The 27,926-nt window shown below is 40.9% G+C and overlaps 1 protein-coding gene across 5 annotated transcripts; it reads right to left on the bottom strand.

The window, feature by feature from the left end:
* Positions 1-90: 90 nt before the first annotated feature.
* On the bottom strand, positions 91-27,926 carry TOPBP1 (DNA topoisomerase II binding protein 1). Of its 5 annotated transcripts, none has more exons than XM_061996725.1 (28): positions 27,892-27,926; positions 27,392-27,479; positions 26,720-26,854; positions 26,090-26,233; positions 24,963-25,144; positions 24,648-24,841; positions 23,679-23,858; positions 22,341-22,510; positions 21,644-21,807; positions 20,914-21,161; positions 20,336-20,655; positions 19,363-19,535; positions 18,138-18,349; positions 15,823-16,112; positions 13,968-14,141; positions 12,826-12,935; positions 10,418-10,541; positions 9,922-10,071; positions 9,321-9,429; positions 8,571-8,763; positions 7,546-7,772; positions 6,359-6,522; positions 5,316-5,430; positions 4,596-4,790; positions 2,932-3,068; positions 1,884-1,973; positions 1,148-1,309; positions 91-711 (listed from the first exon to the last, which is right to left on the bottom strand). In XM_061996725.1, exons 2-28 carry the CDS (start codon positions 27,470-27,472, stop codon positions 568-570), a joined length of 4,587 nt encoding a protein of 1,528 aa, XP_061852709.1. In that variant the 5' UTR covers positions 27,473-27,479; positions 27,892-27,926; the 3' UTR covers positions 91-567. The 5 variants fall into 5 exon arrangements, with proteins under 5 accessions (XP_061852709.1, XP_061852708.1, XP_061852705.1 ...); XM_061996724.1 differs by having other exon boundaries at positions 2,932-3,072; positions 4,627-4,790; XM_061996721.1 differs by lacking the exons at positions 91-711; positions 1,148-1,309; positions 1,884-1,973 and having other exon boundaries at positions 2,973-3,072; positions 6,359-6,546.

Genomic DNA, 27,926 nt, shown 5'->3' with positions numbered 1-27,926 from the left:
GGAAGCATGTTTAGAGAAACTTCACCTCTTGTCAAACAAGCTGGTTCTGTTTGCTGAACAGATGCATTAGGACTCAGAATGGCAGCACTTCAGCAGCACCTCTGTTCTATAGAAATAATTTATTATACCTTCTACTAGTACAAAACTTTACAAGCCCATTCTTTTTGTACAGTTTCCCTTTCCCCCTCCAACACAAAATACCAAAAGAGGAAAAATTCATGTAAAAATCAAGTCTCCTACTGTGTGGGGAATGCAACAGGATTCTCATCAGCTGGTGTATGATGGTTGTGATAAGCATCACACAAAGTGTTTCTGGCCTATTATTATTATACAGTGGTGTCCCTGAACAAAATCACTAAGATATTTTGGAGACAAAAGTACTTTTCAGATATTTTTAGATGCTACTGGTAAGCAAAGCAATCTTTCCTATGAACATCACCATAAAGTTGTTTTGATCTCAGGACAAACTACAAGTGAAACTCAAAGCTTTTAATTTTTGTGGCTAGAATGATAAAAGGATATAAATACTAATTTTAAAATATACAAAATGAAAAGGCCAGGATTTGCTCAGTGTATTCTGGATCGCTTCACTCTGCTCATTTCTCCTGTTGCTTTTCTTTTTTGGGATAGTCCAGCTCCCAGCTCGGGGGTATTCTGGAGATAAGCTTCTGCTTCTGGCAGGCAGTAAGACTCCATTGGGGGAGGTGGATCCTTCAATAGAGGAAGACAAAAAACAAGTGGTTTAGCTCAAGTCTTTGTTTAGCTCTTGAAGCTTCAGAGAAGAAAGAAACAGTTCATTAGGTTTCTGAAACTGAAAGTAACAAACCAAACATTGCATGCCTGCAGTTTGAACAGCATTTGCAAGTTCCCTACCCTGCAAGAGACCCCACTGCCAGCACTAGAACAAATCACATTACAGCAGTTGATGTCTGAGGCCACAGACTGAAATACTAGGAAGTATCACTTCCCATGTCTCGCAGCCATTGCACTTGTGTCCACAATTCCTGGCAAAGGAGGCCCAGGTCTGGCAGAGCAGTGGTCCCTTTCAGAGGCTTCAGGTGGCCAGGGCTGCTGGAGGCGAGGGGCCTGCCCCATCTGCCTGTGAGCGGGATGAAGAGCATCCTCAGAGCACCCTCAGTGTGCCCACCTGGATGAGGTAGTCAGCGATGTACTCGGGTTTCAGGCAGTTCACTCCTTGGGCTGCTGCCTCTGCGACATTAACCCTGCTGTCATCTGGCTTCAGCTTACTGAAGTCAGCAAAGAGGTGAGTCGCTTCTTTGAAGAGAGACACAGAATGACCAGGAAGCACCTACAGATCAAAACAACCGACAAAAATGAGTTTGGTTTCGTGTGTCTTCCCCCAAGACAAATGCAGTTTGTGCCCTATTTCACTCATCTAATTTACTAGCAAAGCAATGGGCAATGAAATACCATTTACAGCTGCATCCTGTACCAACAAGTGCCTTTCAAGATAGGTGATTCTTCTCATCAGAGCAGGGCACAGAAATCCTATCCCCAGTTTCCACCAGCACTACTGACTTGTGTGATCTCAGACAAGCTGCTCTGCCTGACCACTTTCATAACAAAGAGGACAGAGCTTTTTTTCTGCCACTCTTCAACCATGTCTCAGCTATCTCATGTGAGTAATTCTGTTGGTTATGACCTTTTACTAACATGGAAAATACTCAGCACAGAGTTTAACAGAAAGAAAACAACCCAACCAACCAAACATGCAACAATGTAATTGTGTACATTATATAAATGTTCTGTATTGAATGTACAAATGCAATAAATATAAACAAACACATATAAGTAAAATATATAAGTACCATACATTGAGCTATGTAATGTAGATTTCATTATTGTTTTTAAAAGGTACTGACTTTTGCTCCTCCTGACTGGAGAAGGCGTCTGAATCCTGCTTCCTTGGTTTGGTCAACATTCAGGATCACTTTCCAGCCACTGAAAGCTCCCTAGATAAAAGACTCAATTTAGTTAGAAGTATGTTGGTACCTTTCAGGGATATCCATCAGAGATTTGCTATCACCTAGTTTTGTCTTTAAGTGTAAATGACAGGAAACCACCACAGAACATCCAACTATTGGGCTCACACCATGCGGTGGGCACATTACCACCAAGCCCTTCCACCTGCACGGCAAGATGGGCAAATCAATCCATGGAAAGACCCTTGGCAATGAGTATTTATTTTCCAGAACATCAGATACTCGCTTACAGAAACGCATCTTTAAAAGAACTTGTTGCTTGGAAACTACAATTCCCCCTCACCCCATGCACAACGTTATAGGAACATGAAGTTACTATAAACCACATGCAAGTCAAGATTTGTCCTGATGCCACTGAAACTTCAGCAGTATTCCCATCTTTTAGTGAATACTCAACTGTAAAGCTCAATTTGAGAGAAGAGTTAAAAGGCTTTGGGCAGCCAAGTGCCACTTCCAAAGACCTCACTGAAATTCAGACTACGGAACTGCCACTGTAAAAATCACAGCGGGTGATTACACAGAAAAGTGTGAGCTTGTGCCCTATGAGAAGTGCGACAGGATTGCTCACTGCTCAAGCTGTCCAGAGAGCTGTAATCACCTACATGGCACAGCACAGGACTTCTGCCACTGTGAGTAGCAGCTGTGTTTTCCAAGGAAAGCCAAGTCAGGTTAGCTCCCAGCACAGCTCTGAAGCATAAACATCACTTTCCTGGCTGAGGGGTGTTTACATGCACAAGTAGCCACATTCCAGCTTTGCAAAATACAAACAATGGTTCAGGAGATTAGACCAGTACCAGTTTTAAAAAACCAAAGTCACTTAACTACAATTATATTCAGCAGATTGCCTTTCCCTGACAGTTAAGTTTCTGGGTGACAATCCCTGCCCTGTCCACTCACACTGTATCTAAATACCTCAACAACACCATACCTCAACAATACCAGTTTCTTGCCTCCCTTTATGAATTTTTTTCCTCCACCTCATGGCTGCAAGTGCAAGTTTCTTCTGGTTTACATTGATTCCAGGCAAAACATTAAGTATGGAATTACTTCCCCACTCATAGTCTTCTTCCTAGAAGAATCACAAGCTTGAATTACAAAGCAGTCCTGCCAACTTCACCAGCACAAAAACAATGTTTTCAAGAAAAATCACATCAAAAAGAAAAACCAAAAAAACCAGAACAAATCCCAACTCTCTCTAGCTTAATCTAATGATTTTATTGGGAAAAAAAAGCCCTATGTAAAATGAGATACATTTAATTTAATTGCATGTATATGTATCTCAATCAGCTCCTGTTTTTGTGACAGCAAGTACACCATCAGATTCCTCCTGCAGTTACCTACAACAGGATTATGCTGCAGGGCAAAGCAGCTCACTACTCTGGACACCGTCATCCCTACATCTCTACAGTGCTTTCCAGAACAATGAAAGTTAGCTTTGTGCATCAAAACCACATACCAGCCTACAAGCATTCTTTGAAACTTAGCCTGGTCAATGTAACAACTGCTAGACCTGGTAAACTGTGAAATAATGTTTAGGGAGCTGAGGAGTTGGAAGAGAGAGCATTCAGAAATGTTTATATAGAATCATAGAATGGTAGGAGTTGGAAGGGACCTTTAAAAATCATCTAGTCCAACCCCCCCTGCGTCACCTAGATCAGGTCCCATAGGAACATGTCCAGGTGGGTCTTGAAGACCTCCAAGGAAGGAGCCTCCACAACCCCTCTGGGCAGCCTGTGCCAGGGCTCCCTCACCTCACAGTGAAATAGTTTTTCCTTACGTTTAAATGGGACTTTTTGTGTTCCAGCTTCATCCCATCACCCCTTGTCCTGTCACAAGATACAAAATAAAAAAGTGCTGTCCCAACCTCCTGACATTCACAATTTAGATATTTGTAAATATTAATGAGATCTCCCCTCAGTCTCCTCTTCTCCAGACTAAACAGCCCCAGTTCCCGCAGCCTTTCCTCGTAAGAAAGATGCTCCAAACCCCTCAGCATCTTGGTGGCCCTGCACTGGACTCTCTCCAGCAATTCCCTGTCCCTCTTGAGCTGAGGAGCCCAGAACTGGACACAGGACTCCAGATGAGGCCTCACCAGGGCAGAGCAGAGGGGGAGCAGAACCTCCCTTGACCTGCTGCCCACACTCTTCTTGATGCATCCCAGGATGCCATTGGCCTTCTTGGCCACAAGGGCACATTGCTGGCTCATATTTAGCTTATTATCAATCAGGTCTCCCAGGTCTCTCTCTGCAGAGCTGGTTATAGAGTTGGATTATTTTAAACTATTAGATGCTCATTTATTGAAAGAATCAAGATGTAAAAAGATCCACCTCAATTTAGCTGATATCAGTGACAATTTACCAAAAGATACTCAAGCTTTAGTTTTCAGAAGCAACTGTAAAAAGTACAGGTATTTCATTTATGCTGTATCAGGAGCTTGGTTCAGGACTAGTTTCCAGAGAATAGCCTGCTATAAATTTCTCAGACTTTGGATTCTCTAAAACTCCCAAGGCTCAGGCACTCTAACCCACTACTTGGCTTTGAGAAGTCCTTTCCTAGTAGTGCAAAATAGAAAGAAATGTGAAAAGGTACAACCTCCTGAGTTCTCAGTAAAGAGGTCACGTGCCTGAACAAAGCAGCCAGCTCCTCGACATGCCTCCAGGTAGGAACGATGAAGGACCCACTTTCCAGCTGCCATCGAAGCCAAGAACTTTTCATTTCGAAGTGGATGTCCCACAACAATGTGTGTGCAACTTGGATCAAAGCATTGTTTCTCAAGTACTACTCCACCTTGAATTGAGGAACGAATTTGATACAAATTATTTAAGGGCCATGCTGTACCACAGAAAGGACTAACTCAAAGTTGTGAATTACCTGAGCTCAGATTAAAACATACTTAACTGAATTTCACACTGCAAGTGTTATCATTGAAGTGACATGGGCAGAAGCTGGCCAGAAAAAAAAGGGCCAGCAAAGAGTGGCTCTGATAAAAAGGAAGTGCCACTGTAACAGAGACAGGAATGAGAGGGACACCAGAGGACAGAAGAGCCTGGGCACTCCCAACTGTAAAGAATGAGGCTCTTGTGGAGACAGCTAAAAGAAAACTGCCAGAAGACAAAACCATTGCTGTTTATGGCAAAGCTGATGGCTCACATAACAATAATATATTCAAAGAATTGCTCACAAGTAGCAAAAATTTGAGACCTCAAATCTGATGAGTCACTAACAGAAGCCTTTTCTTTTCCCCCATGAGCCACAGCTGACCAGACACATACAGACACATACTATTCTTTGCATTTCACAAATATCTGGTACCTAATTCCTCAATCAGATGGCAGTAATCAAATCTTTCTTGAGGATTAAGAGAAGACAGCTGAAATTTACGGCATTTTTCTGGTTCTTGGTCGGCCTTCTCATCTTCTGTAACAGCCTGGAAGTACAGTAACAGATTTTGAAAACATGACAGAAAGATTACGTTGACAGCTGACTCTTTCTCTGCCAAATTTTCTGGGTTATTTTTACATTAAGTTTTCTTTTAGCCAGGAAAAGCAGAACCAAACCTGCCAATCACTCCACAAAAGACTTGGATCTTATCAAATCAACGTTAGGCTCCTGCTTAACATCCTCTTGGTTCCCCCTCTTCTTCAGGGCACAACTGAACCAATCTGTCATAAAAAGTAATTCTTCATTCACATCCCCTGAATGCCAAATTGAACACATGAAGAAATCATCATCTGTCTATCTCACTGCCTCCTCCATTCAAGACTTTCTCTAACTCTGAGGGCCTTAATGCATTTCCACCACAGCTTATTTACTAACATGACACGTTATGCCTTTGAAGACACGCAGCTGCTGAAAGTTGGAGCATCAAGTGATATCCTGTGGGCAAAACACTAAGCTCCTTCTCATAGTTCACTACAAAATAGTTGCATTTTAAACCAGGATTTTGGCAGAAAAATAATTTTCCTTTTGTAACTAAACATAAATCCCAGAGACCACCAAGGAAACAAAGGCCTAACCTTTTTTCCACCATCCTAACATGGCTGGAGGAGTTCCAAGTAACACACATAGTAACTCTCCACTCCAAAGCCTACCTCAGTGTTCCAGCAGGAACTAATGGGACAAAAAGCTTCATCTGTCTGAACAAACAAGCTTTATTTCCTTGAGCAAACCTTATTTGCTCAAAATATCAAAGAAAGAGGGAAAGAGAAACAGAGCTGCACAAAAGTAATCCATGTCAGGATTTTAAATGTAGATATTCACCTATCTGATATTCACTGCCTAGTTCAAAACTTCTTGCAGTGTCACTGCACCTCTCAGAACACAAATGGTCATAAATAACTCTTCACATGACATACCTCTTCTTTGGGCTGTGGTGCCACAGGAGGCTTAGCCAGTGGGAAAGCAATGCTGGGAGCCTGCGGAGTGGGGATCAAGTGGCCTTTAACTGGTGTTTCAGGGTCTCTACATACAGGATACTTCAGATCTTCTGTCAAACCTCTATCCCGACCCTCAGGAATAGCTGTGAAAGTAAAGCACTGTCTGGCTGAACAGAATTATGGGTAAAGTAAAAAAGGAAACAAAAAATATAGTGTAAAAAGAAGTAGTTACCCTAAAAGGACAAAACACAACAGCTGCTACAACATGTACCGTTCCCTTTCACCAGAGCTTTTCATAAACATGCTCTTCCTTATACCACAAATCACCAATTGCAATGTTGCAGACTCGTGTCCCTGGATGCCTTGCTTTGAAAAAAACCCCAAAACCCTCAAATGGCCTAATTTCTTTGGCTAAACTGCACTGCTTTGGTTGAACCAAAAGAATCAACTAAGTACCTTTAGCTAATTTTCTTCAACCTCCTCTAGAAGAGTCAGTTTTCAGGAAGACCATTGCCACAAGCAGAAACTGTAAGTACACTGAGAGAAGCAGTTTTGGGCATGAGGGTGAGAGAAATAAAGGATTCCACTATGCCTCAAGAGGCAGGAATGGGAAGAAAGCAAAATCACATCAACAAGCTTCCTTAGTCCTAGGAGTAGGCTAAAGACTTTGAACTGATCAAGGAATCCCTAAATCCTGGCCATCAGCAGCTGTGACATCTGGTTTTTGGCCTCATAGGTTATCTTCTTCCTATATCTCCATTCTTCACCTATGAATATTTCTACTACAATTAAGGAGATCTTGCTATTGGTATTTCCATTTGAATTTCACTATATCCACCTGAATTGTCACCTGGAAACCAACTGTGGTTCCAAAAAAAAAAAACCCATGGAATAATTCCTAAGGTTGATGAAGACTTTTTGGACAAGCACTGACTTGGTGTTTGACCATAAATGGGCAATGGACAGGAAAGCTTCTCTTTAAGCAGCAACACCCAGTGGAGCTCAAAGATGTAAAACTGTACTTTTTGGCATTTAAAAAATGCCAAGAGGGCTCACTTCTTTTTTGTTAAGTGGAATTCACTGTGTAACACTACTGTATTTCAAAAGTCCCAGAGATCAAATGGATGCTGTAGCAAAGAACAAGGATATTGTATTTCTGACTTTACCTATAGCAGCAATCTCTGCATCAGCTAAAGATCCTTTGAAGGCAGATTCATCCGGGTTCTTACTGGCATTACTCTGACCTTGCTCAGTGTACTGGGAAGGACTATTAGGCCACTGGAAGTTGCTGACAAGTCTTGCTCTCTCTTCCCTCGCAGTAGGATCATCCCAGATGATCTGCTCACTCTGGGATGGCTCTGTGTTTATATCTGTGAGTGCCTGACGGGACTGCCTAAGGAAGAAAAAGCACAAATACCTTCAATATTCATTTGTTTTACAGAAAACTATCATAACAGAAGGGCAATATGTTAAGGATCACATCAACTGTAGCATCCAAGTGACCTCCTTATTAGAAAGCATGGCTGGAAAATGGGGAAATTTCAGTATAAAAACAACTCCAGCAGCCTATCTTTATAAGCTTAAGTGTCAGCATGGCTGAAAAATAGGCAACCTAAGTATCAGTAGGAGATGTTTTTATTATATGTCATATTGATAAATTACTCCAAAAGCAGTGTACTCTCCTCCTTACTCAATCCATTCACTTGCAAATAAACACCAAGCTAAAGGAATAACCTTGTAAGTTTTCCATTACTTTCTCACTACAGCTCAGCATTGTTAAGAGTTCAGATACTATTCTCCACTTAGAGAGAAAAGAAAAAGAGAAAGGTTCCCAGAGGTGCTTTGCAGGAACATCTGCTGCTTGTGTATGGCCTATGCACTGAAATACTGCAGCACTGCTTTTTTCGAGATCTGTTATTTCTGAAGAGAAATAAACCAGTTGTCATAATTCAAAACTAAAGAGCAATCATAGTGTTCTGTGGGTTTGAAAGACAAGAGATAGCCACTATGGATTCTGATAGCATTCTGACCCTACCTAGCACGTCCAGAGTCTGAACTGTGAGAGAAGCAACTGAAATAACATCAGTAGAGAAAGCCAATACCTCTGAAAACCCTGGAGACCTATTCACATTTCAACGATTGCCTAAGTATGTAAAGGGAGGATAAGATGCTATGAAACACAGATCAATACCTTAGAGCTTCCAAAACCCTACTGCGGCCATTTCGCACAGACCGTGTGCTGTCAGGAGTGGTTGGAGACCCATCAAGACTGTTCCTTGAAAGGGATCCTCTTTGCCCTTGTGGTTTCACCAGTGATGTGGCAGACATGATCTCCTGTAGCTGCCTTTGGAAGTTTTCCCTCATTTCTAGTGCTTGGGTTAAAACTGAAGAGAAGGGGTAAAAAATGGTAAGATCAAGACAGTTACATGGTAAAAAGTGAAGAATAAGTGAAATCGCAGTCAACTCTTCCCTGTCACTACTCTATCAGGACAAAGACAACACATTAAAGACAGGAAAAGCTATCTGGGGGAAAAATATCCAAGAACAACATATTTCCTGAGTCACCCATTCCTAGACACAAGGAAAAAAATCTCCCTTTGGCCCACTTCTAAATTTGCTCACGTGATCTAACTTACATCCACAATTCTCCCCTAGCACATTGATGTACGTAACAAAAAAAGTATCCTCTGAAGCAGTGATTTGTCATGTTAAACTTCAGTGTTCTAAAAGCAAAGGAATAGCAGTTGTTTGCATCATTTTCTTATGGGCTGTCAAAGTCTTTATTACAATAGAGAGCAATGTTCTTTCCTCTCATCCAGTAACAGTAAGCTGTGCCTCACTGGGATATAAATATGGTATTTAGAGCTTCCAGGTCTTAACATTCAACACCTGAAACTGTAAAACGTTTATACTGATAGTCATAACAATGATTCATGTTTACCTCCTTTGGATTCACTTGTTGCAACTTGTTCTTCCTCTGTAGTGACTGTTTCCTTTATTTGGTCAGTAGTTAGATCATCGTCAGCATCATCTTCCTCCATCGGAATAATCTAAAAGCAATGAAGTCAAGTTGAATTCTCAGTCACCAAACTTTGCTTTTTAGCCACTTGGATAACACTTGTGTAAATTCTGAAGACTATTCATCTTGTCTTACAGAGAATCTAACCTTTCTGCTGCTGTAATGACAGTAACACAGTGAACAGCACCACGAGTGCCAACATCTATTTTGCAGTCTACTAAGGCACTTTCACACTTTGGCTCTCACTACCTACAAGAAAAGGCAAAGACTGGACCAACATCATTTCAAATGTGTTCACTCTGATTCTGAATCCTGAAATGCCTGTATTTCTCTAGGAGAATGTTACCAATGCAGGAAAACCTTAAGGAACATCTGCAAGAACTACTATTAATCACTAGCTAAACTTGATTCAGAGCATCACTGAGTAAGCATCAACTTTTAAGATTAGTATGTTAAATATAACAATTCAGTCAACCAAATCCATATCATTTCATAGAACATTAATTTGTGTCACATATTATACCTCATTTTCCTCTGCTGGTTTTCCCGTTGACAGAAGTTTACTGGAGGAAGAGAGACTCACATCTTGCACTGCACTGATGTCCAGGCTCATTTTGGGATTGTAAGTGTGAGGAAAGAGAGACTCAGGAAGCCGTTTATATTCTCGAGCACTCTGTAGTAACATCAGTTAACATTACAAATTCAAGAAAGCAATTGAGATAAAAGAAATTTCACATCTAAACATAGGAAAAATACAATGAAAACAGCACTGAAAGAAATAATTAACACAAGAGAAAAATGTGGCACTGATGCTGGGAAACGTGTAGCAGAAACGTTCAATGGAAGAGAATTTCTTCTCTCCTCATGGAGGATCAGGTAAAAGTACATCAGTGAAATGTTATCACTCCATTTAGAAATTCAAAACAGGCTGCAAAATGTTAGTTCAGAACAAGTTTGGTACAACTGCTATATAACTGGTTTAAAGCCTCCCTTTCTTCTCACTTTTAATAGCTCCATACCTCTAAAAGCCAGTGTTCTGAAACAATATGTATACCCCGTTCCTTAACAGATCTCCACTCCTTATTGTGGTCGTTTTGTCCTCCCTTATAGATGAAGTGTGTTACTGTTTCATCAAAGCACCATCTAGAAAAGAAAACAAAATACAGCTTGAAACTACCATTTCTATATAAAAGAAATCTTGCTCTGCAATTGTCCTGTCCCTTGTTCATGTTAAAATATTGCTTTGCCTCTTCTGTTATGCCGAAATAAGCAATGAACCTGCCTTCATCAAAAAAAAGAGACTGCATTCAGTTTCAAGACAGAACAACTTCTAAAGTACTCCTGAAGTAAAAAAGCCCTAAACCTGATAAATGTAGGAAGGCTTTTGCTTTAGCTTTTTTTGTCTTGTTTTTATTTAAGTGCAGCTTCAAATCAGCTTCTGAAAAGTGTGACTCAGGGTGAGACAGTTTTTAGTTCCGTTGATATAGTGAGTGACAAGTGAAACACTGATTCCAGAAGCTCAAAATAAACAAAATGTGTGATTTGAACATTTAAATTGACAGAAACTAGTATTTGATATCTAATGCAAATAAAATCAGCATTTCTAAGCTACTGCCAAACATAAGGGCAACTTCCTCATCCACACCATGAATACTAACACATATTACAGAATTCAGTTCAAAATATATAAATCAGACTTAGTGGGAGCAGAATTGTGTCTTAAACCACAAAACATAGAATGGTAGCAGTTAGAAAGGACCTTTAGAGATCACCTATCATCTAGTTGAGGTGAGGGAGCCCTGGCAGGGACCTGCTTTGTCAGGGGGAGTTGAATGGAGTAGATGATAGATGGAGTCCCTCAACAGGGAATTCTTTCTTATGTTTAAATGGAACTTTTTGAGTTCCAGCTTCTTCCTATTTCCCCCTGTCCTGTTACTAGATACAAAATAAAAAAGTGCTGCCCCAACCTCCTGACATCCACCATTTAGATATTTGTAAATATTAATGAGATTCCCCCCTCAGTCTCCTCTTCTCCAGACTAAACAGCCCCAGGTCCCACAGCCTTTCCTCATAAGGAAGATGCTCCAGTCCCCTGATCATCTTGGTGGCCCTGTGCTGGCCTCTCTCCAGCAGTTCCCTGTCCCTCTTGAGCTGAGGAGCCCAGAACTGGACACAGGGCTCCAGATGGGGCCTCACCAGGGCACAGTAGAGAGGGAGAAGAACCTCCCTTGACTTGCTGGCCACACTCTTCTTGATGCATCCCAGGCTGCCATTGGCCTTCTTGGCCACGAGGGCACATTGCTGGCTCATGGTCAGTTTATTATCAACCAGCACTCCCAGGTCTCTCTCTGCAGAGCTGCCCTTCAGCAGTTCAACCCCCAGCCTGCACTGGTGCATGGGGTTGTTCCTTCCCAGCTGCAGGACTCTGCACTTGTCCTTGTTGAATCTCATGAGGTTCCTCTCTGCCCAACTCTCCAGCCAGTCGAGATCCCGCTGAATGGCCGCACAGCCTCTGGGGAATCAGCCAGTGCTCCCAGTTTGGTGCCATCAGGGAACTTGCTGAGGGTCACTCTGTCCCCTCATCCAGGTCGTTGATGAAGACGTTGAACAAACTGGCCCCAGAACCGATCCCTGTGGAACTCCACTGGCCACAGGCCTCCAACTTGATTCTGTCATTGATCACCACCCTCTGGGCTCCGTCATTCAGCCAGCTCTCCATCCACCTCACTGTCCACTCATTCAAGCCACACTGCCTGAGCTTTCTGATGAGGATGTTATAAGAGACAGTGTCAAAAGCCTTGCTGAAGTCAAGATAGATGACATCCACTGTTCTCCCCTCCTCCAGCCAGCCAGTTATGCCACCATAGAAGGCATCAGGTTGGTCAAGCAGGATTTCCCCTTGTTGAATCCATGTTGACTCCCCCTGATAACCATCATATGTTTATTAACAACATTGAAGATGAGTTGTTGTATCTCTTTGTGAGAACCTAGTTTTTCCTAAACTTTTCCAAGCACACTAACTTAGCCATGCTTCCAATCTGTAAAATAATTAGTTTTGAGACAACCAGAAACACACACACATCTACATCAGATTTTAAACTACACAAAAGTTAAATATGTTTCATCATTTTCTTCAATGAAACTAAGAGATAAAATAACAAATCTGCAATCTGAGAGGACTTCAGGACAAAGAGTCTTTTCAAGGCAGATTTATCAAGAACACAGAGTGGGGATGCAGTAGGGAAAGATGGCCTTTGTTGCATTAGAGAGGGACTTCTTCTGCAATCAAAATTGTTTAAGATGGTGAAATCTAACATTTAGCTTTAGCAGAAGGTCATGCAGATAAAGCCTATTAGAACATAAAGACAAGGCTTATTAGAAATCACATCAAAGCAGATGCTTGGAAGCTGTTTGTACCAGTTGTTACCTGTAGTCTGCTCCAAGTGTAGCTGCTACTGAATTCAATTCACTTTGCTTCTTGCTAAGTTTTTTACTGACATATATAACGACACCAGCCAGAGGCTTGGGCTCTTCTTCCTATTGAAGCAGTAGAGGTAAAAACAGGAGAGTCTTGTTTGGAAGGCTTCTGTATTAGTAACATTAGTAATATTTAGTGTAGCACGTAGTAAAATACACAACACCACCACCACTAAGATAAACGCATTTTTCACTGTTATTGCTGATCCCCAACTCCATGGTTAAATCCCAGCACTATTATCATTCCATGCACTAGGAATCCAATGACAGAAGACTCACTCTCAGACAGTCTCCCTGGAACATATTTTTTCTCCTTTCATCACCAACTGATCAATGAAATTAGAGAATGACCAAACCTTAAGCCACAGCAGTATTTCACTGTAGTGGAGTGCAAATAAGTAAGAATAAGGAGCTAAAAAATAAGAGGTGCCTGCCTTCCCCTGCTGCAGGCCATTATCTTTCTTGTCCCTCCCCTACAGTAACCAGTGTACTAACATGACAGGCAATATATAAATGCTCCCTTTCCTCCTATATATTCTTCTCTTTTCTCTCACTAGAGTAGATTAGACTGAAGAGAAAAGATGAATACAAGAAAGAATAACATAGGGAGTAAGCAACTGATCACATCCTGTGCCTCCTGGTAAGCAGAAAAGCAGCAGCCTATGGAAGAGGTCAGGAAGAGAAAATCCATGCATTAAAAAAAGAACTCCTAACTTTAGTCCAAGACAACATATTTAATCCTGCTCATCTGGAACCCAAGAATGTCATCATAGTGGTGATGATGACAAACTCTCCTCCCAATACTACAAAGTCTAAATTGGTATATAGTAACATGCCATGTTACTTAGTAAGTGATTAATGTTCAAGATGGTAGTACAGACAGTACAAAAAGGTTTTAAAACTTTGCCTTCCAGGACACTGTTCCATCTCACCTTCCTTTAACTGCCACTGAAGAAGACATAATCATATGGATTTCTAATCACATTGATCACAAAGCACAATTCACCAAATGCTTTGTAACTTAAGTCACAAAACATAAGGCTTTTTCTTATTAAGCCTGTGCTCCAGAAACTCAACCCCAGTATTTCTTACCAGTTCTGGCTGTGCAGCAGTCAGCTGAGGGCTGGCAGTGAGAGCTACTGAATGCCTTGTGCTGTTGGCCAGTGCCAATTTCAAGTTTCTGCCAATGACTTCAGAGAGAGGTGTGCTCAGTTTCCTGGTTCTTTCATCAGGACCTCCTGGAGTTTCCAAAGCTGCCAGAGCATCCTACCAAAAAAGAAGCAACTGATTGACTATCACGAACACATCACAAAACTCTCACTCAAGTGCAAGTTTCACAAATCCAGTCTTTATTAAGACATCCCACTCCTAAATGAGGGCAGTGAACTACAGTAGCAGCTAGCAAGTGCCAACTGTAGTACCACTGCACAAAAGCAGTACCAGACAATCCCAGTCTTAGAGTCTGCATAAGCAAAACAGGAAGAAGATTATTAATTTCTTCTTTCACTGCCATTAATGAAAACCACCCTCAATGGAAAAGCCAGTGGCCAAACCCCAGTATTCTTAACCCTCAACCAATGACCTCAGTTTACTAATACCTCCCCCTACATGAGTTGCAGACAAGGATGTGATTCTATCTGCACCTTCAAAACATCAAGCCCCCTACTGACCTTGTTTTTTAAAAAAAGAGAAATTTTGGTCTAGAATATCTTGCTTTGGAAAATTATCTAAGTGGTCAACTATCAGATTTCAAAAAGCAGAGTACACACTCACTCACTCACAGAATGGTTTAGGTTGGAAAGGACCTTAAAGATCATCTAGTCCAACCCTTCTCCCTTGAGCAGGGATATCTTCAACTGGACCAAGCTGCTCAAAGCCTTGTCCAACCTGGCCTTGAACATTACCAGGGATGGGGCACCTATGGCCTCTATAGGCAACCTATTCCAGTGCCCCACCATCCTCACAGTAAAGAATTTTTCCTATCTAACCTAAATGTACCTTCTTTCAGTTTAAAGTCATTACCCTTTGTCCTATCACTACACTCCCTGATAAACAGTCCCTTCCCATCCTTCCTGTAGGCCACCTTTAAGTACAGGATGGCCTCTCTAAGGCTTCCCTGGAACCTTCTGTTCATGAAGCCAACTAAAAGAGAACATGGGATTCATCTGTTTTTGTAATATATGTTTGATTCTATCACAGGCAAAGGGGTTTAAAAAAACCCCAACAAAACAGTCAAACCACAAACAACCCCCTAAAAACTCTGCAGGAATTCAATACATTCATCTTTCAGCTAAGGCCTCGAAAAAACAAACCCAAAGCCTTCCAAAGCATACCTGAGCGACCCAAGAGCTAGTCCAGCATTGATTCTTAAGTGTCAGGGATTCCTTTGTTCTGTTTTTAAGACTAGGAGTTTCTCTAGCCCTTTGCAGCCCTTAGAATGAGACAATGAACCCAAAATCCCAATGTATTTTTCAATTTGCATTAAGAGTTTTGTAATGGCTATAAAGCTGTTACGTTAAAACACGTACTTAAAGCAGCATTTCATCACAAAACAAGCAAATGGTTTCCAAATAGCTGGAGCAATTATAAGCTTTCTTGTTAAATTTCTCAGTCTTTAGAAGCAAAGAATAGAGACTGTGTACTGTGTATGAGGTGCAGAATGCATGAGCACATGATGCAATGAGCACAAGCTTTGTTAAGGACATTATAGCATCTACTAGTCAATACATTTAGACCACAAGTCATTAACTAGAAACATAAATATATATATATATATATATATATACACACACACACAAATAGAGCCAGTTTTCCTGGCTTTAATCAAAATGGAAAGCATGTATGTTAACAGCAAAAAAAGGGGCAAGCACAGGGGCTTGTGCTGGTTTTAAGTGCATATTTAACCCTACTGGCTCTACAGACTAAAAAAACCTGCAAAGATGATCACCTTTACATCAAAAGAAGGCTTGAATAACTTGTCTTTGGAAAGAAATTTTGATGGTGTATCAAGATGTAAAGATGGCTCTTTCTGTGGCAGTCCTCTTTGTGTAAGAGGAGTTGTCTTCCCAATATGATGAGAGATAACAGCTTGGAAAGCTTTACTCCGGAACCTGTTGATATCGAGAGGGGTCACAGCTGGTTTTCTTCCAGCTTCAAGGAGGTAAGCAGGTTGTTCTGGGTCAGGAGATTTAACAGTTGATGGTGTCTTGGTAAGCTGAGTAATGGAACTCTCCTTATCTTTAAAAGAAATGAAGAAAACATAGTAAGCAATCTAATTCTTCTTTTGAACACAGATCTTACACTTTTATTTAAACAACAATGCAAAGTTCATCTGAGCTTTCTTTCCCTAGAAAAAGTAACTCATATCCCCCACAATAAATGCTTTAAGCTGACAACTATATTTTAAAAGCCAGTGTCTTGTCTCTTCCAGTTAATTACTTCATTTGAATCACATAGGTTCTGAACTTGCTCCTAACTGTCTGAGAATCAGTGAGCAGCCCCTGGTCTGCTCACCCAGTTGCGGTTCCACACATACTTGTATGGCTCACATGTGTGGTATGACAACTATCAAAATACAAATCCAAGAAAGAGATGTAACACAAAACAAACTCTTCCCTTTCAACATTAAAGGTAACAACTCCTCCCTGGTTCCTTATTTCCCACAAAACATAACATTTATTTAGCATTCATGACTCTGAATCACATCTCTTTAGGTCACTATTTACACTTCCACTCCCTTATGCCTTTGGACTAACAGGCCTAAAATTTGGCCAGGAATAAACCTTGAAATTCCTCCACCCCCTCTAGTTTTTCCTTAAAAACATAACACACAGGTAAGATGTCTCTATGCTAACAGCATAACCTTTGTCTTCTGACTTAGTGATCCATATAATTAATTCACAAAGGCACTTGTTAAACAGACCTGACAACATTCACTATTAAATCACTGTACTGTGAAAGAATTGGAAGAAACATTGCCAAATAAAAGGTGTGAAATAACTGGAAAAGGAACAAAAGCATCAGAAGATAAAGTAGGCATGAAGGACTGAAGAGGGAGGCATCATGTCATTGCACACCAACAGGTAAGAAGTTCTAAACTGGACCTATCATCAATTTCCATGCAATCTGCAGAGCAGCATACACATCAGAAAGGACAAAGCTGAGACACTGAGGTTGACTCCCAACTGATTGAGAGCTCACAGTCTTATGGGTACAAGAGACTTGCAGCAAACACACAGCAACATTTCTACAATCATGACATAACAACAGGGAAAAAAAGAAACTTGGAACAATGTCCTTTAGCTCTAATACTTTGAAGATGTCAGGAAAAACAATTTCCTCATACCTGGCACCTTAATCCTGAACAAACAGTACAATGACACGATTGTATTCCCTAACTTCATAGAATCATAGAATCACAGAATGACAGGGGTTGGAAGGGACCTTTGCTGATCATCCAGTAAAACCCCCTCTGCCAAAGTAGGTCCCACCTAGATCAGGTCACACAGGAATATGTCCAGGCGGTTTATTGAAGACCTCCAGAGAAGGAGCCTCCACACCCTCCCTGGGCAGCCTGTGCCAGGGCTCTCTCTCCTTGACAGTGAAAGAGTTTTTCCTTATGTTTAAATGGGACTTTCTGTGTTCCAGCTTTATCCCATCACCCCTTGTCCTGTCACTAGATACAAAATAAAAAAGTGCTGCCCCAACCTCCTGACACCCACCATTTCTGTATGTTTAAATATTAATGAGATTCCCCTCTGAGTCTCCTCTTCTCCAGACTAAACAGTCCCAGTTCCCGCAGCCTTTCCTCATATGAAATATGTTCCAGTCCCCTGATCATCTTGGTGGCCCTGTGCTGGCCTCTCTCTAGCACTTCTCTGGCCCTCTTGAGCTGGGAGCCCAGAACTGGACACAGGACTCCAGATGAGGCCTCAGCACAGTAGAGTAGAGGGGGAGAAGAACCTTCCTTGACCTGCTGGCTACACTCATGTTGATGCACCCCAGGATGCCATTGGCCTTCTTGGCCACGACGGCACATTGCTGGCTCATGGTTTCTATTATTAACCAGCACTCCCAGGTCTCTCTCTGCAGAGCTGCTCTCCAGCAGGTCAATCCCCAGCCTGTACTGGTGCATGGGGTTGCTCCTCCCTAGGTGCAGATCTCTGCACTTGTCCTTGTTGAACCTCATGAGGTTCCTCTCTGCTCAACTCTCAAGCTGGCTGAGATCCCACTGAATGGCAGCACAGCCTTCCGATAACCAACCTTCAGCCTCTGCATTTTCCACCAAGAACTTGCTTTCATCTGCTCTCTGCCCCGTCCTCGCAGTCTGCAAGAGCCAAGCTACGGTGACTGCCGGCAAATTCCACTTCTTCGCAGCTTCATACTTGGAACCGTCTGGTTCTCTCACCACCAGGTGGGTACTGGCAAACAATCCCTTTTTGGCATTGGCCCTCCGCACAAAGAACTCTTGGACTCTAAGATTAGAGGAATAAAACATGCATTTAATCATAAACAAAATTAACCCAGGGCAAGTTTATGCTATTATGAAACTCATTCAAGCAACAAAAAAAGAACCCATAGAATTATTTAGAGCCCTCTATTTTGCACTTTGCAGCCTAAGTTACACCTCCATGCAAAAAAAATCCCACCAAACCAAGTTAAACAGTAGTGTTTTGCTTTTATCAGTATAGAAGACATTAACATTTCTCATATTCCACAAGTTCTGACATATACCATTTCCAAATCTCCCATATGCCCATTTCCAAATCATACACTGGGCCTAACATTCATCTGCAAGATTAATGGGGTAGGCTGGATTCCTTTGTGGAGCCAACAAGCATAGTGTCCAATTGAACATTAGGTTCCTTTATATTACAGTTTTTCTCTGACCATGAAGGACATCATCTTCCAAGAAAGTGGCAGGACTGAGAACTCACCAGCAAGGAATCGAGTTCAAACAGACTATAAATCAGATCAAACAATACTCTAAGCTATAAAATGTTGTCACTTCATGACCAGATATGTTTTTCTTCATGTTTTTCAAAGATCTTAATGAATTAGAAGCAAATAATTCACCATCCCAACTCCTACAAAATGATGCACAATCACTGGCTATGAGTACTGAAGAAGAAGAATGCCAGTCTCCTCCTGGACAACTGAAGACCAACTCTGAAGAACAGACTTTTTTTTAACACTGTTCTAAAGCAGAGCAAAAAGTTACTGAGACTCAGTCACTGGGAAATAGGAGACTAAGCATATTCTGGTAGAAATCAGGCTGAGCCAATACTGACTAAATTTCTCTAGAGGAGAGGAAAGAATTATATCATTACATCTCATTGCTTCAGCATTAGGTTCTGTAAACGAATAGAATCCAAAAGAGCTCTATCTCTAGTATTTGTTACTTCTGTAAAAGAAGAAATGAAATACATAATGGATCTCATCACACTAGTCGTTTAAGAGCAAGAAGAAACACTGAAAGGAAATGTACCTGGCTCCTAGGAGTTCTGCCAGATAAACCAGGGAGTCTCTCTCAGCACCAATGAACTGGCTAAAAGAAAGAACACAATCTTCCAGGGGGGTAACTCCTTCCATTACTGGGACTGGTGTGAAAAGTGGATTGGACTGGGGATCTAAAAGCAGCTGCTGTTCCACACATGTTATCTTAAAAAGGTGAAAGAGATAAAAAAATGTAAATCAAGCCAAAGAGCAACAAAAGGCAACAATATTTCAGTAGCCACACAACAGCATTGATAGACTCAAAACCAGGTAATCTTGCTGCCATCATTATACCTGAAACAAAAGACTCTCCACAGAATCACACAAATTCTTTTCTAGATCATTTTAACTGTCAGGTTTGACAGACTGAGGCATTATCCAGAACTTTTCAGTTACTACTCTTCCAACCCTGTAGCCTTCCTTAAAGTAGTTCAGGGCATTATCTGAGGGGTAGAGATTGACTTCTCAGAAAGTTACCTGGCACTGAACAATACCAATAGCCCTTAGTCTGCACCATGTCCCTGCTCTTGGCAAATATGGTTAACATGTATTGACTTTGAGCTATAAAGATGACTTGCTCTTTTGCCACAAGTTAAAAAGCTTTAAAAAGCACAAAACAAGAAAAAGCAAGTACAAAGATATCAAATGAAATAATTGTCAGCTAGCTCCTACAGGTCATTATTTTGACAGAACTGCTGTCAGACTGTCATACAAGAAGCCTTTGAGTCATGACAAGGAAGCCCTATTTAACAAGCCTGTAGAAAATGAAGGGAAACAGACAAAAGATATCTTACAGATGCAGAGGTTTTAAAGCATCTTTCATTTCGTACATGTCAAATGAAATGAGGCTAGATCTCTCAGTATCTTACTTGCACTTAAGCCATGGGCAACTCTGCCTTCTGACAAGAGGTATTTCTGACACAGACACAAGTTTATATGCGGAACTGAAAGTGTAACTCCCTTACCAGCCATGTATTTGTGACAACATCACCCACTGTTGGTGTCACTGAGCACCCCAACAAAGGTACCACAGCATAGTCTGCAATGGTTCTGCTTTGCAGTGGCAGAACTCTCCCAGCATTCTCCTTTATAAGATCTGCAATACAGGTCTCATCCTCTTCACCAAAACCCAAAAGAAGAAATCTCTTTTTGACAAACAAGCCTCCTTCAGCCAATGCAGAAGACTCTCCCAAAGAACCATTACAGACAGAAGATTGATTCTCTCCTTGAACAGTCAAGTGAGTCGTATCATTGATGGTTCTGGATGTTAGTTTTTCAACTTCATCTGAAGAAAAAACAAAACAACAAAAACAACCACCCATAGTAATTGCTTGCCAAGAAGAGCAAAGACAACTCAAAATAGTTTCATGAAGAAATTACAGTATTCTGCTGGTTTTGTTTAAATCTGCTCTATAAAGCTCTGTTCAAATACAGAAGTTTAAATACCAGATGTGGCTAGCTTTTCAATAAGCAAATGCTGCAAAACTCACATGCAAATTATAAGCAGTTAAACCTTTTATGGTGTGCTGAGCCTAGAACTTACCTAATGTAGCATCATTGTTTATGTATTGAGAGAGGAAGTCATCTTCAGCAGCTTTCTGGTGCTTTGTAACCTTCACAGCTTCTTTCTTCAAGACACTGGTTTTTTTGGGAAGAACTGACTTCATTCCAGGTTGCTCCAAAATTGGGTTCTCTAACAGCTGGTAATTTAGAGGGATATATTGCTCCACTGCATGCAGATAACCTTTACTAAACGAGTCCAGCAACCATTTTGCTGTCACTACATGAGGCCTATAAAACAGAGTGTTATACAAACAAGTTACAGCAGCTTTCAAAACTGTGATTCTTTCCTGGTCTACAAATAGTAGTATGCACACACATACACTTGTAATTTTTAACTCCAATACTAAGCAAGCTTTGAGCACTTTACAAACCCAAGACTTTTTTAATTCCTTCAGTCTGCAAACAGAAAAATTCAGAATGTAAATTCTATCTGCTGCTGCTGCATTGCCAAATCCTTCCTCCTCACTATATTAACACCTCTTTTCACCAATAAGAATACCTATTGTTCTACTCAGTGAGGTGGCTATCCAAAGAACTACAGTATTCAACAGCACACAAGGATGTACTTGGGAATACTAGCTTTAAATCTTCTCATTCAAGTCAAGAACTAGCCAAGACTTTCAAATCAATCCATGCTTTCCTGTTTACAAGGTTGTGGGAGAAAGAAAACAAAGTGGAAGTAAACCTTAAAACAATACAGTTATCATAACCTGTGAGTTGTCTTGTCCAAAAAGTGTTTCAGTTCATCATTATTTTCCCCCAAAATGACATGGGTAACGTCTCCATTAAGTTGATTAAATCGAACGCCACCACCGCAATTAATAAGCCTCCTCATCTTGTCTAGTTTCCTGCCACTGAAGCCACACAGGTAGATCTACAAAGAGAACAGAACATAAAAGGCTTTTGAAAAAGATATTTTAAAATGTAAAAAAGAAAAACAATGAAATAGGATATTTTGGTAGAATCTGACTGCTGCAGAACACAGAAACTAGTGGTGCAGCTTCTGAGAAGCAGTAAAAAAGTTAAGCATTTAGAATGGGATTAATTTATCTTTGCAAATTAATCTAGGAAAACTACAATATTTACTAGTAGAATGAATCTCCAGATGAAAATCACACAATCAAAAAAAATCTCTGAAACAAACCCCACCCAAAACTACAAACCAATTCTAGAACCCATTCACTTCAGTTTTTAAATACATATGTTTATATAATTTCATATTTATAGTATATATTTAATACAATTATACACACACATGAACTAAAGGATATGGACACTAAACAAATCTGGCATTTGCTCCTGACCAGGAAATAATAATTTACCCAAGCAGCAAATGCCATTGCTTCAACCTAGTTGCTTCCACAAGATTAAGACTGAATACTTCAAAGCATACATCACTAAACGTACTCGACAACCATCTAACAAATCTTCAGGGGCTTGAAAGGAACTTATATCCAAGTTTTCCAGTTCATCAGGAAGAGGATCCAGTCTGCTGCTCATAGCAGAACTACATGCCGTTTCATTAACACCACTCAAATTGATATTGGAAATGTGGCTGACATCCGAAAAGGGATGATCTGCAAATAAAGTTAAAATTAAAAGAGATGCATTAGTTTTGGCTCAGCAATCTCTGCTGCTTCACTAAACAAGGTACAAACCGCCACATATGATTTTGTTGTGCTAGAAGGAAATGTAAAGTCTGAAGAACAAAAAATACTCAACTAGTATAATCATGATTAAACCAAAAGTTTTATTTCCACACAGACCAAGTACAGTCTTACTAACAAGAGTGCTTATGCACCTTCTGTTTATTCCCAAATGGATTCCATCTATGATAGAGCAGCCACAAATTTTGATTTTCAAAGCTTTATTTCAGTTTTGTGGCCACCTACTAAAAATACTCTCAACAGACAGATCCCTCTGCAGCAAAGAGAAATGAACACGAAGCTCAGTGATTTAAGGGAGTTATATGCAGTTTCCATAAGACCTAACTTGAATTCCCAGTGCTCTGTTTGCAATGCTCAGTGCTCCCATTCAGCCACTTCCAGAAGTAGTAGTCAGTAATGGAAAATGCATTTAAAACTGTCTGTGCCTACCATGTTTGTTTACAACATAGAATGAATCATAGAATCATAGAATGGTAGGGGTTGGAAGGGACCTTTAGAGACCATCTGGTCCGACCCCCCTGCAGAAGGAGGTCCCACCTAGATCAGGTTGCATAGGAACATGTCCAGGTGGGTCTTGAAGACCTCCAAGGAAGGAGCCTCCACATCCTCCCTGGGCAGCCTGTTCCAACATGCTTTTAAGTTTCCTGCTGTTAATAGCATGGAACAAGTAAAAAAAAAACACAAAATATCTGAAGAGAAAAGAGAAGGAAAAAACACCCAAACCCAAACCACACACTTGTTTTCCCCTCTAAGACTGCTAAAATTCTTAACAGATTTGTTTTAAACTACAAATGAATGAACAGTCACGCTTTTCTAAGACTGAGATATGCACTGCTGATTCTTAAGCAATCCCACATCTAATTCAAGTTCACTTTTGAAACAATTATTCACACATTTTAAGTCTACACACGTTGGAATATTCAATGTGCATCAAAGTAATCTGTTGTGATTTGAGCACAAGCAGAATCAAAACTCAAATCGCCAAACCAGCACTGCAACAAGCAAGCAGCACTCGACTAATCTAAAACAGTTCTTCCTCCTATCTTACTTTAATGTATTTTAAAAAGGTTTTACTTACTATCAGGCTTGCTGGCATGATTTGTAGGTGTTGAGGTACTGGGTGTACTACCCCATTTTGATGCAGCCTCTATTTTATACATCGTCTCATCCTGACAGAAGCCCTTCTCGATGCTGTCAGAAAACCACTGCACAGACACACAGTGCACGTTCCATTTTTTGGCACATTCATACTTCTGACCTTTCAAACATAAGCAAAACAATAAATCACAAGTCAAATCAAGGTTAATGCCTCAAACAGTAATCACTGAGAGATGGCTGGACGTTAAGAAAAGGAAAAAACTCAAATAATTGGTTTCAATGTGCTGTCTTATCCTGGGCTCTTCTAAGAAGCTGCTTAGATATTCTCTAAATAAAGTTTGGAGAAAAAAAATCAACCTCATTGATGGCTAGCTCATGGGTTTAAAACTTCCAAGCACACAAAAAACAAATCTCAAAGATAAAAAAGTCCCAGGATTCTTCCTCATAGGGAAAAGGAGGAAAACTGGAGAAAACCAAAAATCCTTCCCCTTCTTTTCACAATAAAATTACAATTCTTTTCTCTTCCCAAGAGGAAAGAAAGGGAGTTTCCATTTTGTCTTAGTAGAGAGTTCTAAGGGCACAAGTAGGGAGTAGAGGGCACAAAGAATAGATGAGTTAAAAAACATTAATCCAACTTCAATCGGCATCCAAATTAAGCCCTACCCAACTCTCCCAAAAAACTCAGGTTTTCTTTATTCTTCCATCCCCTCAAGGATCCTCCCTTTTTCTTAACTCAAATACCATCTGGGTCTTTGGGATTTTTGGTTCTCTTTCTCATGCCTTCAGAGCAAAGCAAGGGTGCCCTGGGTTAGTTACTCTACAGTGATTCCATAAGCAGAAGTATTAAGACCAATACTCAAGTAGACACAGAGATAGTTCAAACCCTTACATATACTTACATCACTTCAACTCAAAAAGTGAAAAATCACATTTACTGTCTAAGTTCTACCTTTTGGCTCTTGAACTATGAGGTGAGTACATTCATTCATCTTGAGCTGCCCCGTGTATTGCCCACCATGTTCAGCAGTGAGGCGCTGGACTTCTTTCCTATCCGAACTACTTAATCCAGTCACACAAATGGTACAGCCAAGGAACAATGGGCAAACGTAGTCTTCCATGTTAACATCAGTGTATCTCATCATGCTAAAAGATAAAAGGAAAAAAATATGGTTTTCTTCCACCTAAATTCCACTAAAGTTGTCTGTATCATCATAAGAACTATCAGTCCACAAAACACAACCAGCTTTGCTTTCCCTTTTTATACCTTTGCTGGGACTTATCCCACAGTGCCTTAACCCAAGAGGGAAGCAAAATAGGTTTTTTCAGAGAAGCAGCTACTAAGTATTTCTTGCTGCCAACTTCTCCAGCTATAAGGTGAGTTACTGTCACATTGAGATCTCTGTACACACGGCCACCCATCATCTGTACATATTTATGAACTTCTTCCTGGATGAGGGAAGGAAAACATAGAAAATTATCAAAGAAAACAGAACCTACATTGCACTTGCATTCACCTTAAAAACCAAAATAGTGGATTTCAATTGTCCAGGGTTTGTCCTAAGAAAACTGTTCAAAAAACCAAGATGGATATATGTGGAAGCCATAAAACCCACCAAATATAACTCTCATTTTATTTGCATTTATGATAAGCTGGATACAATACATTGTCTTCATAAAAACCCAATCACACTGTCTGAGTAAAACTTTATGGATGGCTGACATTTTAGGTAGTATAAATTAAAAGCAGATATCAGAATAAATAAAAAACTAACTTTGAAGATAAACTATTTAAACCACAGTTGACTGGGTATTAAGTCTTTACCATGTAGCTTTGAGTACCCATAAACAGAGCATGTTGTCTGTAGTATTATAGCTGCAAACTGTCAAGCTAAGTGATCTGTCTAATCAGTTAAAAAAATCCCCAAAACATACATTTCCTGATATATTAATATAGCTGGAATTTTATAGGATTATATATGCATATGCTTACATATTATATAAATGTGCATGCATAGATACACCATCAAATACACATTTATGCATTACATAATGTAATATATAACGTACTACATAAGGTCTTCAAAACCTGCCTGGACACATTCCTGTGTGACCTGATCCAGGTGGGACCTGCTTTGGCAGGGGGGTTGGACTGGATGATCTCTAAAGGTCCCTCCCAATCCCTACCATTCTATGAAATACTTCTAAGTTAAACTTCCTTTTTCTCCACACAACTCTCTACACAAACCATGTATTATCTAGCAACCATAGAAAGATCAGATGTTCCTAGATACAGGCAGAGTTAGATAGTATGATTGCTGCCTTGGCAATGAGCAATCTGAAGCAAACATCAATGATAATCAGATAAACAATCAATCTTGTACAATGCATTACCCTAACATCTTTTTCCAGACTGGTGCAGGATACTGTTACATCAGCCATGGTCATATTGTACACAGGATACTCAGCTCTTGGGACACATCGCTGCGACTGCATGCAGTACAGGACTACCTGTGGTCCAACAATTCTACAACCAAGCTGCAAGAAAATAACAGAAAAAAAAAGAAACAAAACAAAACTAAATCAAAGAAAATTAGCAGAAGGTAGAGTGGTATAAGGAAAGCTTTTCCTGCCCCTCAGTTCTGAGGAAGACAGGGCCTTTGGTTTATCCTCTAGCATCTCTAGGGAGCTCACAAGTTTTGTTTTTACTTTTAGCTGTGGATTTTCAGTACAGTCCTCGTAGGTTTTCTGGCCTCAATAAAAGCAGCAGATTCCAGAGAATGTCAGAGAATTTCAGCTAGCCTGTTGTTGCCTGTGAGACAATTCCTTGTGGGTCTGACAAAATCATGTTACTCAGGAGGTAAAAAAAGTGTGAGAGCCAGTGTTAGCAACTCCAGCATAACTCAAGTTATTGCTTTGCATGGCTACATTCAGTGCAAAGAGAACATATGGTGTGTAATTATGGACATGAATGCTTCTAGAAAAGAAATAATATAGCTAGAAGTAAGTTGATGGGTAGCATACCTTTTTGAGATGATTGAAAACAGAGCCTCTAAAAGGATCGCAAATGTAAAGTGATTTATCATTTTCTTTTATATTAAGAGCTGTTTCTTCTTCAAGGATCTGGAGATGTTGTTCTGACTGAAATTCTTTTATAGACTGCAGATAAACAGAGCATACAACATTTAATTAATTAACACATCACAAATAGCCAGTCCTGTGAAAACTACACAGGTACATCTCACAACAAAGCTACTGTGCAAGAGTATAGTGGCCAAATCAAGCCTTAAAATAACTCAACAGTATCCCCCTCATTCTCCCAAGTCTTCACAAGCGCTCATCATACAAACTTTCAGGGCCCGATCCTGCGACATTTTAGCCCCCAGTAACCTCACAAGGTGGAAAACAATTTACAGTGTCCTTCCTAAGTTTGCTTAGTGCTCAGATAACTGAGCACCAACCACTCAGACCTTTCACACTAAGTCACTTCACCGTCAATGGGTTTTAACATTATAATTATTTCTTGTTCAAAAAGTAACTTCTTCAACAAAATTGTCCTTGTTTAACAAACCTTAATAAACACTAAGCATCTGTTACAGAAACAACTTTCTTTCCAGATTCATACATACAAGCTACCGGAGAAATCATTTAATCAGACAATTCACCAAGCTCATTGCGGTGATCAAGCCGACTTACCTCGAGAGCTTTACAAAAATACTCCGAGTTCCCAGAAGATTTTACGAATTTCACAAAAAACGGCTCCTTGCTACTGTTCATCCTTTAACTGCGAAGGCAAAATCCAGTTAGCGTCCGGACATTGTCGGCGTCGCACGGAACCGCGGCGGGACGGGACGCAAAGCCCACCTCCAGGCGCCTCTCGTCCCTGTCCCTGTCCCCGCCGCCCCACGGGCCTGCCCCACGCCGCCCAGCCTCGGCACCGACCCCTGGACGCCGACTCCAGGACACTCGGCCTACTGGGAAGCCCCAGGATCAGCGGGGCCCTGCTGCCGCCCGGTGCGGCCACCCTAAAGCTCCCGCGCACCCACCGGCTCCTACTCCCGCAGCGGATGCTCTGCGCTGCCGGTTTAACCGCGCACCCCATCGCGACTCTGGCCCAAACCAGGAGGGAGGACTGATTCCCACCGCGACCCCGACCCCAAAGCAGCTGAGGGAACCGACCCCAACCCCTCACCCACCGCGCAGCGCCTCCACAGCGGGCGGGAAACCGGCG

This window comes from Colius striatus, chromosome 5 (assembly GCF_028858725.1).
Source record: "Colius striatus isolate bColStr4 chromosome 5, bColStr4.1.hap1, whole genome shotgun sequence".
In the NCBI taxonomy this organism is placed as follows: domain Eukaryota; kingdom Metazoa; phylum Chordata; class Aves; order Coliiformes; family Coliidae; genus Colius; species Colius striatus.
Note: the sequence above shows the minus strand (reverse complement) of the source record. Positions and strands in the feature narration are given on the sequence as shown.

Bases quoted from the DNA above. Each gene is read 5' to 3' on its own strand.
- TOPBP1 (XM_061996725.1), bottom strand. From the start codon at position 27,472: ATGAACAGTAGCAAGGAGCCGTTTTTTGTGAAATTCGTAAAATCTTCT. The intron at 25,145-26,089 runs GTAATGCATTGT...TCCCTCATCCAG, and splicing joins GTCTGGAAAAAGATGTTAGG to GAAGAAGTTCATAAATATGT. The intron at 18,350-19,362 runs GTACATTTCCTT...CTCTAATCTTAG, and splicing joins GCAGAACTCCTAGGAGCCAG to AGTCCAAGAGTTCTTTGTGC.